Genomic DNA, 12,924 nt, shown 5'->3' with positions numbered 1-12,924 from the left:
TGTAAGACAGAAATCTGTGAGGAGACTTAGGATAACCTGGACTGTTTCCTGCTCTCTTGTCATATCATTCAAAGTCAAAGTTTCACAGGCTTCTTGGAAATACTTGCTTCTCAGATCCTTACTTGTACTATAGAGTATTATCCTGGAGGAATCTTTTAAGGCTAAATTTAAAAAAAAAGAATCTAATTCAATTAAGTACTCTAGTAATGGGCACTGAGTTTGTAGGTCAATGTGCCATTAACCACCCGCAGTTTGTTTTCACAGTGTGTTCATTCAGAGGTGCAATATGTGACTTTACTTGTTACCTGCTTACCAGTTCACTAATCTTAGGGGTAAAAAAAAATATAAGAAATTGGAAAGCCCCTTGAAGTTGCTGTGTAACGCTCCATTCGAAGATCTTTCAAGTTACAGCTCCGTGGTAGCCTCAGCTGAGCTAGCTGCTGCATGCTGTGACCTCCACCCTTCTTCAGGCTGGTTTACCAGTTCTTTTTGCTGGCTCAACCAGCAGTAATCTGTTCACTGGGGAAAATTATCCTGTCTAATTTCTTGTTTTGCTGGGTTAGGAGATGAAACAGAACAGTGCAGAGCCAGAAAGATAATGAGACTGTGGCAGCAAGGAGCTAGGTAGGTCATCATAGGCTGCTGTGAAGCTGCAGCTTCTGTGTTTCCTAAAAATTAGTGTTAATACTAACAAGAGGTTGGAGACTAATGTCAGTCGAGTTTTCCATCCAGCATGAGTGGTGGGGAGTGGAACCGTGGAGGTTTTTCTCTTAGAGTGGCTGGATAAGACCTCTGTAAGAAAAGGGAGTGTTGAGTAATTAACTGAAATATGGGTGGAGTGAAGGGCTGACTAAACTCCTTGTCCTGCAGCATATCATGCTTGAGCGAGCAACGGGAAGGATCGGACGGGTTTTGTAATATCAGTTGATAAAGATACAAATGCTTTTCTGAAAGTCATCGGTTTACAAAGAAGCACACAAAGGCCCAGTTTTAGTCTTTGCTGGGACAGGGAATTCTTCACGCGGTTGCACTGATTTCATTGAAATTATAGGCAGGATTAAAAATGGCTTGTGAGTAAGAGGTATAGAACTGGGGGTTGTGCCAGAAGAGCTGGGTCCTCAATAGCAGCAACATTTCTTATTTATTATGTATCTACAGTATAAGTACCTGATTAATTAGCGAATCTCTTTATTCAATGGGAACAGTTCATGTTTTCTGGTAGGCAGTGGTTTTGCAGAGAAAAAAAATGTAGTCTGGCGTTTTTGCTGCTAAAAGGAAAACAGAAAACCAAATGCAGGCGTAGAAGTGAAAGTGTAATAACCTGTTTTGGTATTCAAACACCCTTCTGTGTAAATGATAAAATACAAATTACAGTCTTGTAAATCCTTGCCAGAAATTAAATAGCCCAGAAATCTTTTAATAAACGGTATTCCAAGGTTTGTTCTTTTCCTCAAGCTTTGTAGATAATGGCTATTTGTAGTTTGCTTGTAGCACAAATGAGTTTGATTTGCATGTGTGGTACTTTTGGCTTTCTTTGTTCTGACCTTGATCTTACTGATTCATCCAGACATGTAATTGTATCTGCATGGCATTCTGCTGGAGGACTCACTCATGTTGATACAGGTTCTGGATTGGTCCTTTAATTTATACAATCGATTGTGGATAGTGGAAAATGCAAAATATTGATAAATGTAAAATATAATCTCTTAGATTTCGGAGGTAACACTAGCTGTCAGTTTCTGTGTATGAGCAAAACAAACTGGGGCAACTCTGGATTACTTTTTTTCCCCAGAAATTAAACTATTGAATAGTGTTTTCACTCATTCTTGACATAATGATACTTGAAATGTTCTTGCTGAGCTAATTAACTTGGTGACTACATTCTTAAAAATAACTGTAATTGCATTAGCACTTGTATTATCTTTATCAGGAAAAGATGCTCAAAGACAATGAGATTCTCAGTCATTCTAGAAGGTATACAAATTAATCATTGCTTAAGTACTTCACGTCACCAACCATCCAGTGGTCACTAGGAAGCAGAACCACATATTTCTAATTTTCCTAAAATGCTATTCATCAGATGTCTTGAAAAGCCTGATAATGTCATTATCTCTATTGTATTAGATTGGAAGATTATGCAAAAGTTATAAAATGTGGCTGGTTTATATGCACAAACTGCCCTGAAAACCGTACAGCTTGTCCAGAAGATAAGTTCAGCCTGTTGATAATTTTACGGTGTGTCTGTGTGGTTATACATGTGCTTTTGCCTATAAATTTAATTCACGACTTTCTTTCATTCAGTTGGGACTCAAAACAGACAGCAGCCTCCTGTTCCTCTGATTTGTGCGCAGAAGTCAACAATATCGAGGAAGAGAAATAAAAAGAAAAAACTGCCCCTCAAAACTGTTGAACCAATTACCATGAATAAGAAACCCAGTTCTGCAGAGAATGAAAATAAGCTGTCGGCAAACTCAGAACGATCGAGTGTGCAAGCAGTCGAACCCCCCCTAAAACCAGATACCCCTGTTTCAGGATTTGGAATTATCCTTGAATCGGCTTCATCAGATGTAAGTCAATATTTTAATATGCGGGATCACAGAATTTCAAAGCACTAACTCGTTCAGGGGAATCAGTTCTCAAGGCAGATTGGTGTGTGTTTCCATGTTTGTTACAGGCAACAAGCAAATCTTGGGTCAGGTTGAATGGGGACTGTAGGGTTAGACGTGGGGAGCGCCGATTACAAAGTTTTGAGTGGGTTGTGCTTTGGTTTGTTTTTTTTTCAACTTTTATGAGCATGTAGTTCTCACAGAATCACTGAATTACAGAATTATTGAGGCTGAAAAGCCCTCTGAGATCATCAAGTCCAGCCTATGAGCCAACACCCCCACATGGCCAGACCAGGGAAACAAGTGCCACATCCAGCCTCTCCTTAAACCCCGACTCCCCCTGCCCTGGGCAGAGCATCCCAGTGCCTGAGCACCCTCTCTGGGAGGAAGGGCTGCCTGAGACCCAACCTGAACCCCCCCTGACGCAGTTTCAGGCCGGGCCCTCTCGTCCTGTCACTGGTTGCCCGGGAGAAGAGCCCGACCCCACCTGACTGCACCCTCCCTGCAGGGAGTTGTAGAGAGTGAGAAGGTCCCCCCTGAGCCTCCTCCAGCTGAACCCCCCCAGCTCCCTCAGCCTCTCCTCCCAGGACTTTCCCTCCAGTACCTTCCCCAGCCTCGTTGCTCTCCTCTGGACCCGTTCCAGCCCCTCAGGATCTTTCTTGCAGTGAGGGCCCAGCCCTGCACACAGGGCTCGAGGTGAGGCCTTTCCCTTGAGTTCGAGGCTCCTTGTTTGAGCTCATGGTGGAAACTTGTTCTTCACTTCTCCTTTTGCTGGGAGCCACCGTGAAATCAGGAGCCATGAAAAACGGCACGTGTGTGCGCTCACAACCCTGTCATTCGCTGAGGAGAGCACGTGGTCCACACGTGTGCCCGTCCCCTGCCGAGGTGGTTTTCTGTGCTGTGTTCCGTGCCTGGCTGGACCCGCTGGCTTCACAGGACTCCTCACATCTGCAAAGTTCACACTCAGTCTTTGCCAAATCAGGTCGTTTGTTCTTCATCGCTGCTGTTGCCAGATGAAGGCCTTGACACTGTTGGCGATGTCAGTCGGTGTGACCAAAGGGAAAAGCATGTCGTTCCTGCACGTAAAATTGCAATAAGCATATTTTCTCAATTCATGTAATGTGTGTGTTGATTGAAACTTCATGTATCTGGTGGCTGATTGGCTTTGTTAAATGACCAAATAGATGTCATGTGAACCAGTTCACTGATGAGTAAACTGATCATTAATTTCTCTAATATATTTTTAATTCTGAGCAGGCAATTTCCAATTTCCTAAATACTATGAGCTAGAAAAAAACATAATGAAATTCATTATCAATAAGCCTAAATGAAAACAATGCAGCAGATAATATTCTACCTTTCTGGAAGTGGGAACTAGTAATAAAAAAGAGCAGTCACGATAATTCAGTTATATAGATGCAAGCCACACCACTAATTAGATTGCTGCCTCATGCCACAGAGTCAGTGTAGTGATACAGAGTAACTAGTTTGTTGCTTTTTTCAGAGGTTTTCCCTTTGTGGTATTATAATGTTTGAGGGAATGGTTTGGGGAGGAACTGGTAATTTATCTCCAGGACGCAATTTGTGCTTATAATTTTTCTTTGCTTGTGGCACTCTCTTCAGCTTGAAACACGGTTTTGAAAACGGTTTTGTACTTGCAATGGAAGTTAATTTGGCTTTATGAATGTGTTTCATCACTGGACACAATTTTTCGTAGGTGCCAGTTTGACTTAGGAAGAAGAAAGGAGAGAAAACATGTGGCTCATAAATCAGGTCCTCATCTACCTTCCCATGCTTTGGCCCCTGCTTGCCACAGGAGTTGTTTGACTAAATTTACAGAGGCAGAAGCCCAAGACAAACAAATTTATTTTATTTTGTCTTTGAAAAGAAAACAGTTGAGTTCTGAAATGCATCTATTTAATAGCAGAAATAAAATGTGACCTTAAACGTTTTGAGAAGGCGAAAGAAAGTCACTTCTTTCAGAATGAATGGTGGTGTTATCTTTTTCTATTTATTCATAAGCATCTCTAGTGTGCTCACAACCAGCGTGTCTGAGTGCCTGAAAAAACTGAGAAGACATTTTACGCAGCACCATAAACAAATATTCCCTTGAGAATAGTGCATGGGTTGTGTGTAGCGCGTGCTGTGTCATAAGCCAGGACTGCCGCTGCCAATATTTATTGAACTCTAAGAAAAGTCTCAGTTTAATGTGTATAAAATTAGGGCTGCTGAAACCAGTGCTATTAGTTGAGGTTTGCTGAGATGAAATACTGCTACTTACGGAGGTCCAAAAAGTCTTTGTGAGACCGACTCTTAATCTGCCCCATGAATCAGAGAACTTTTTAAATGTAACGATCTGTTAATCTTAGTTAAACTTTCTTCTGTTTGTTTTACTGTTATAATATTTCATTTATAACCTAATCATTTCTAATCTATGTAGTACAACCTACTAAAACATCTAGGATTAAATCTAATTCGCTGCCTGTTAATTTTATCACAGCAAAAGCCTTTGGCGTTCAGGTCTTACTTTATTGTACACAAATAATTTACCCACCAGTTCCTTATGCTGTGATCATTATCTACCAACAAACGCTTTGCCTTTTGAGAAATAGCATTCAAAGCGATCATAAAGTTCAATTAAGGGCTGATTGTCTTTGAAGAATAGTTTACTACTAAAGGAGAGCAAAAATAAATCAGCATTTTGCCTTCAAATTATTTTGCTGACATACACATTGATTCCTGTATTAAGAATAAAATAGTCAAGGCTAAAATAATGTTGACTTCTCTCCACTGGCGTGCTGGGGAGGTTCGAAATGTTTTTTACAGCTGTATTAGTGAAGATGATTTGTCTGCCCCAGGCGTCTTCTGTCATCGAGGTCGTCTTAGATTGCTGTCATAAGACCCGAGACCCAGGAAACAGAATAGGACAGGATACCTTCATCACCATGACAACTGCATTCTGCTTTTTGTTTAACATGAAGTAGCATTTTTCCCGAGTTACAAACTTGTCCCACGTTTACTTATTCTTGAAAATCTTTTCCGTCACCAGAAAGTTTAGGAGTAAAATATGAAAAACTCACCTACATCCGAAGATTGTCAAATATCAAATAGCCTAACTCTGACTGTTTTGTTGGATCTAGCATCTTGCAAGTTCTCAAGGTAAAAATCAACTTTTCATCCAGAACAAGCGAGAAACTTACATGCTTTTTAGATTTATTTTTTTATCACTATCTGCATACTTTAAGATTCTTCATCCTGGCTTCCCTAAACATTGTAATCTTCAGTTTTATCGCACAATACACATGCTATGCAGTGATAGAATATGTTTTGAAAATATTCTGCTTGCTGCAACTCTCTTGATACTGTTTTTTTAAAACCCATAGGAAAAGAATTACACAGCCAAATCCTTCTGAGATTGGCAGCCCTTTCTTCTGTCTAGACTCAAGACATTTGCAGGTGATTTGATGGGAGGTGACATTTCTCTTGCTCTTTAAACAGCATTGAAATGATTGCATGACTGGTGGAGATAGTTTCGTGTAGGGGAAGAAGAGTGAGTTCTTAGGCTGCAACGTTAGCTTATTTTCTCACACCATGACCCCCGTGTTTTTTAACCCTCTTGCCAACTTCCAGATAACATCTTAAAAATTTGAGTTAATTCCTGATGTGTCTTCATTCTAGATATGTATTTATTCCCCACAGATGTCTCACGTAAGCACCATGTGGCAGTCACAGAAGAAAATACTGCAAATACTGTTTGTGTAATTTCTGATACAGCCAGGGGCAGTAAAAAGACTCATAGCAAGTGGACTTGTTTGACGGCCTTTGTCTGCTTTGGTCCACAGTGTACCTGAGATGAGACTCTTGTGAAACACAAGATGATTTTGTTTCCTCTTCTTCCCCTCCATCTCACTTTCCAGGAGTTGTGTAAATCCCTGTCATTTACCGCTGAGTATTTCTGTGCTCGAATAAGCCGTCTATCTAACACCATCCTCTTCTAAGGATGTGTTTTAGGAATATAAAAAGGAGGGAGAGATGGATGATCAGCAAATGCTGGCTCCGCAGGCAACCTCAGACTCAGCTGTGGGCTGTATCTGTGCTGGAAGCCCTCTCAAGAAACCACGTGGAATGGGCCAGTAGCCCTGCATTTGTGCTTCTTGGAAATACTTGGCTCCTCCAGAGCACGTTTGTTCACATCATTGGGCAGTGAAACAGCTCTGTAAAATAGTTAGATAAATGTCCAGAAAGCATCGCATACGGGTATTGCTCTGGGTTGATCCTCTGGTTTGTCATTATTACCCAATATTGAAAGACATCTGTTTTCTTTTTGTTAGCTGTACACCTAGAAATAATGTCAGTAATTGTTAACTATTACAGCGGCTGGACATGAGTGTGATTATTTGATTTGCCTTTTAAGGTGCTTATTCACTGATGGGGTTTGATTTCAGTGAAGCAGGTTGCTGTGGTTCTGAATAGCTGGGAAAAGATTCCTGGTTTGATTAAGTGATTGTAAAGTCTCACCAGGTGCATGATTGGAGTAAAATAATGTCGCTGGATGCTCTTTTAATTAAAACATTTGTATTCTTTTGGTAGCCAGAAGTGCAACTTGCAGAAGGCTTTGACGTCTTCATGCCGAAATCTCAGCTGGACTCTATATTATCAAACTATACTCGCTCAGGAAGTCTGCTCTTTAGGAAGCTGGTCTGTGCATTTTTTGATGACAAGACTTTGGCTAACTCTTTACCAAATGGCAAAAGGAAAAGAGGGCTCAATGACAACCGGAAGGGACTAGACCAAAATATTGTGGGTGCAATAAAAGGTAGGTTTTTTGCTTTCTTTCATATGTGTAATTAGAACATATTCTTGGCTAAGGAGAGTGTAAGGGGATTAGAGTTTCTGACGTGTGTTAGGTCTATTAAAATATGCAGTCTTATTTTTACTCCCTTTCATTCACTTGTTAAAAATAGCTTCCACGGGGACAGCTTGTGTTAATTTTAAGCCACAGATCCTGGTTTCTGAAGTCAGGCTCTAAGGTTAGAAACACAATGTTCATCTAAGGTAATTTTATTTTTTTCTGGATATCGGAGATGCAAAGAAATCTTGAAAACATAGTGGCAGCGAAACTGATGTTCTTCAATCAAAATTCTGAGTCTTGCGCTGCATCTGAGTTGTGTCTGCTCTGTAAATAGTTCAGTAGTTGGTGGCTCAATTGGGGAGAGATGTAGGAAGATAATACTGGGACTGAGATGAGTTTGATAGCTCCTAAGAACGGTGAGAGCAGACAGCGTGAGGATCCTGTGCTGTGTGTTTTTTCTTAGCAATCGCTGCTTTCTGGCTTCCGGAAGAACCACATGTACCGTCAAACTCTGTGATCGCAGTGTATAAAGAACTACCATTAGGCCAGAAATTCTGTATTCTATGATTTTGAAATCTAATATAGCAGGGAAAATAGCCAGAGTTACCAAAAGACAGGCTGTGTTGCAAAGCAGAACTTATTTGAGAGACTGTGACTCTTCCTGAGGTACAGGTTGCTAACCCAGGAGACATAAGGCTTCTCTAAGTCCATTGGCAGCAAAAGAGGCAGGGGAACCTCCTGCAACCCCCGCTGTGACCACTTTGGCCCCTTCTCCACATTTAAGAAAGACATTGATGTACTGGCTTGAGGCCAGTAGAGAACCACCAAAACTTTTGGTACTGAAGCAGGTAAGTGGTGAAGTACGTATGTGAAGCGACGTATGGAGAGGCTGAGAGGACTGGAGAGAAGATGGTCTAGGAGAAACCTTGTTGTTGTCCACAACTACCTATTGGGATGATGTAGAGAAGAGTCAGACTATTCTCAGAGGCACGGAAGGCGTTGGACCTGTGGAAATTTTAAACATCATAAAAAAATTTTCAACATGGGGGTGGCAGGACAGTGGAATAGGGGCTCAAAGGGGCTGCAGCATCTCCATCTCTGGAAATATTCAAAACCTGTCTGTTCACAGTCCAGGGCATCGGGATCTAATTGGCCATGCTTTGAGCAGCAGGCTGGACGTGCACATCTCCAGAGGATCCTTTTGACCTGTGCAATTCTGCAATAAGGAATATATTGTGACTGTGTTATAGTCCTAATACATCTTATAGAGTTGCTGGAAGGCTTTGTTACGGTTATGCTTATAATTAGGTATAAACCACAAGCACTTTCTTAGACCTTCCTTTCTTGAACTCAATAATCTCAAAAATCCGAACTTGATTTCACTCTCTCTGTATCTCATTCTTTCTTAAAACCTGTAACAAATAACTTAAATGGAAGAAAAAGGAGTTCTAAATTACTTTTAAAAAAGAAAACAAAAATCAACCAACTCTAATTTGAGCAGCACTGTGAAAAAATAAGTGGTTGTCAGTAGATGCAGTGTCACTATTACTGTAGCAGTCATCACCTACTGCAGAGAGTGAAGTTTCTCAGTAGCAAATTCTGAGGTTTGGTTTGACCTCTTCCTTAGGGAGGAGTTATGGTTCCAACAGACAAATTTCTATGCTACTAGGGATCTTTACTGGCATTTACAGTATTGCCTGAGTGCTGGCGTCTGATCCCTGATCGGGGAGCCCATCCCTAAAAGCCATGAGGGAATAAGATGCCAAGGGCTGACATCCCGTGGATCTTTACTCAGCCTGGCTCCAATAGCACCTTTCTTCCCTCTGGTGAGCTGGGCTGTCAGACACTGTGGTTTCATTTATTCCAAGAAATAACTGAGCCAGTATGAAATCTCCGCCAGAACAACATCACGTTGTTTGCGTTATTGTCATTAGGACGTTCCTCAACCACGTGCCCAGATATCCTTTAGTGGCATTTTTAGTCCTTTTCGATGACGGAGATGCAGAAGTGGAGAAAAGGCTACATTCATCACAAAAACGAGCAGAGAACTTAAAAGAGGGACTGTTTGCTTGAAAATCGCTCTTCCTGTCTGAAAACATTTTAACTGCCATCCTTACAAGTCATGCAATGCTTCTGCAACAGGATGAGTAGCCGGGGAGAAATCCTCTCTTCTGACTTTGGTTATTCTGTGACACTTGTTGACTCAGTTGCAGTGTTTCTCCTGGGCAATCAGTTTCCCTTGTGAGTCACATCAGTCTTTTTTGCTCAGAACTGCGGGGAAAAAGTGAGAAAGGAAAAAAAAACCAAACAGATCAGAGGCAGTTATTTTTCCTTTATGTTGTTGACTAGAAATCCAGCCAGTGAAGTCCTTCCTTGCAGAAGTCAATGAGCTATGCTCAGATACCAGTGTGTCCCTCAGGCATCCATACTCAAACCAATACTATTTAATATCTTCATTGATGACATAGAATCATAGAATGTCCTAGGTTGGAAGGAACCTCAGAGATCATCTAATCCAACCTCCCTGCCATGGGCAAGGATGCTCTCAACTAGATCAGGTTACTCGAGGCCTCATCCAACATTGCCTCAAACACTTCAAAGGGAGGGGGCATCCACAGCCTCTCCGGGCAATCTATTCCGGAGTCCTGCCACCCTCATACTGAAAAAGTGATTTCTAGTGCACCCTCAGCAAGACTGCAGGTGACACCAAGCTGAGGGGTGCAGTTGATTTGCTAGAGGGAAGGGATTCTATCCAGAGGGACCTTGATGGGCTTGTGAACCTCCTGAGGTTCAAGTCCAAGATCCTGCAACTGGGTTAGGGCAATCCCCAGCACCAGTACAGACAGGTGGATGAAGGGATTGAGAGTAGTCCTGCAGAGAAGGACTTGGGGATGCTGGTGGATGAAAAATTAGGGACGAGCTGACAATGTGCACTCACAGCCCAGAAGGCCAATCACATCCTGGGCTCAATCAGAAGAAGGGTGGCCAGCAGGTCAAGGGTGGTGATTCTCACTCTCTACTCAGCTCTGGCGAGACCTCACCTGCAGTTCTTTGTTCAGCTCTGGGGTCCTCAGCATGAGACAGACATGGACCTGTTGGAGCAGGTCCAGAGAAGGGCCACAGAAATGGTCAGAGGGCTGGAGCACCTCTCCTGTGGAGAAAGTCTGAGAGAGTTGGTCTGTTCGGCCTAGAGAAGAGAAGGCTCCTGGAAGACCTTATTGCAGCTTTTCAGTACTTAAAAGGGGGCTTGTAAGAAAGACAGAAAGAAACATTTTGTCAAAACTTGTACTAATAGGACAAGGGGCAGCATTTTTAAACTGAAGAGGGGGTAGGTTTAGATTGGACATTAGGAAGACCTGTGTTTTTTTTTTTTATGATGAGGGTGTAGGACACTGGCACAGGTTGCCCAGAGAAACTGTGGCTACCCCATTTTGGGAAGTGTTCCACATCAGGTTGGACAGGGCTTGAGCAACCAGAGGTAGTGCAAGATGTCCCTGCCTGCAACCTGAGGGGATTTGGACTAGATGATCTTTAAAAGATCAGTGTCGGAGAAGGGCTACAAAAATGATCCAGGGGCTGGAGCACCTCTGCTATGAGGATAGACTAAAGGAACTGAGATTGTTCAGTCTTGGAAAGAGAAGATTCCAGGGGACCTCAGAACTGCCTTCCAGTGCCTGAAGGGAACCTGCAGGAAGGCTGGGAGGGACTTTTTACAAGAGCGTCCGCTGATAGGACAAGGGGAAATGAATTTAGGTTAAACAGATTTAGACTGGGTTTTAGGAAAAAATTCTTCAGTCTGAGGGTGGCAAGACTCTGGAATAAATTGCCCAGAGAAGTTGTGGCTGCCCCCTCCCTGGAGGTGTTCAAGGCCAGGTTGGATGAGGCCTTGAGCAACCTGCTCTAGTTGAGAGGCGTCCCTGCCCAAGGCACGGAGGGTGGATGAGGTGATCTCTAAGGTCCCTTCCAACTTAGGCCATTCTGTGATTCTATGAAAAGTCTATTTCAACTCAAACCAGTCTATGATTCTACGGTAGAAGAGTTGTTGGCACCGTACAGCTCAGGTGGACAAGAAAGGGGAGGTCCCAATTCTCCTGACTCTTTCCTGATGCACCCACATTCCATTTTGCCCACACTGGTGTTTCACTAATCACCCCTTGAGCAATCAAAGCTGTTGGAGAAGTTAAGGTATTGGCTTTACGTGCAGGCAGCAGTTGCAGTTTCCACAGCAGGTACTTGCAGTGGGTGGCCTGGGGACAACTCAGTGTCACAGATCATTCCCCAGCCCTAGGCACAGGCAGGACCTGCAGTTGTGTGTCTGAAGTAAGCAGGAGACTTAAATCATTGATTGTTGAGTCTTGAAACGAGAAGACCTTGGGGGGACCTAATAGCTGCCTTCCAATACCTGAAGGGAACCTACAGGAAGGCTGGGGAGGGACTTTTTACAAAAGTGTCCACTGATAGGACAAGGGGAAATGGGTTTAAGTTGAAGGAGAATAGATTTAGATTGGACCTTAGGAAGAAATTCTTCAGTCTGAAGGTGGCAAGACTTTGGAATAAATTGTCCAGAGATGTTGTGGCTGCCCCCTCCATGGAGGTGTTCAAGGCCAGGTTGGACGGAGCCTTGAGTAGCCTGATCTAGTTGAGAGGCGTCCCTGCCCATGACAGGGAGGTTGGATTAGATGATCTCTAAGGTCCCTACCAGCCTAGGCCGTTCTGTGATTCTGCGATTCTATGATGTTCCTATTGTGTCAGGTACCGTATGGCTTCAGAAGGGAAAGGTTATTTCTACCTTCAGAGAGACCGTGGTCATTGCCAGTCGGACACTGGTGACATGTGGGGCTGTCGGCACTTCCGGGGAACCCCGCGGAGCTGGTCCCTGCTGATCAGACTGCAGAGGGAAGCGTTGCTGATGCCTTTCTCATGCTGGTTTTGTGAAGCTATTTAACGTGGAAAGAGTTTGGAGGGTGTGATTACATTCAGTGCCCTTGTACTTACCAGCTAGTTTCAAAAGCGTGTGTGTCAAAATACTGGAATTGTCATTTTTTGTTGGGTGCTTCCCCATCCCAGTTGTGTGACATTTATTCTCAAGGATTACAAATTGCTTGTGCTGGGACCAGCTTTCTCTCATTGTTTGCCAGTCATAACTGGACACTGGGCTCTGGGAACTCTGACCAAGACTACAATAGCAATACTCACAGTAATAATATTTTTTTTCTGTTTCTGCTCTTGTTTATTTTTTGCACACCTCTCAATTGCTTGATGAAAATCAATTGCATCGGTTCCACTCCATTTATAATTTCGTTGTTTTGGTATAACGTTGCTACCTTTGCTGTAAGTATGGAATTAAAGATTTAACGGTGACCCTCTCTGTACCATTTTTACAAAATACAAATTCAGACCTATAGCATACTTCTTTTTTCTCAATAACGACTTTTTTTTTTTTAAGTAGCTTTGTAAAAACTCTGT

The 12,924-nt window shown here is 42.7% G+C and overlaps 1 protein-coding gene across 1 annotated transcript in view; it reads left to right on the top strand.

Annotated features, from left to right (window-relative positions):
- The window catches only part of BEND7 (BEN domain containing 7), a gene marked incomplete at its 3' end in the record, with an annotated part of 41,273 nt that overhangs the window by 19,371 nt on the left and 8,978 nt on the right, over nt 1-12,924 (top strand). Inside the window, exons 5-6 of the mRNA XM_009878960.1 lie at nt 2,302-2,567; nt 7,197-7,422. Coding sequence (XP_009877262.1) covers nt 2,302-2,567; nt 7,197-7,422 — 492 coding nt within the window. The remainder of the gene's footprint in view (nt 1-2,301; nt 2,568-7,196; nt 7,423-12,924) is intronic.

The sequence above is a fragment of the Apaloderma vittatum genome, unplaced genomic scaffold (genome assembly GCF_000703405.1).
Source record: "Apaloderma vittatum isolate BGI_N311 unplaced genomic scaffold, ASM70340v1 scaffold13751, whole genome shotgun sequence".
In the NCBI taxonomy this organism is placed as follows: Eukaryota; Metazoa; Chordata; class Aves; order Trogoniformes; family Trogonidae; genus Apaloderma; species Apaloderma vittatum.
The sequence above is the reverse complement of the archived record's forward strand: the minus strand, read 5'-3'. Positions and strand labels throughout refer to the sequence as shown.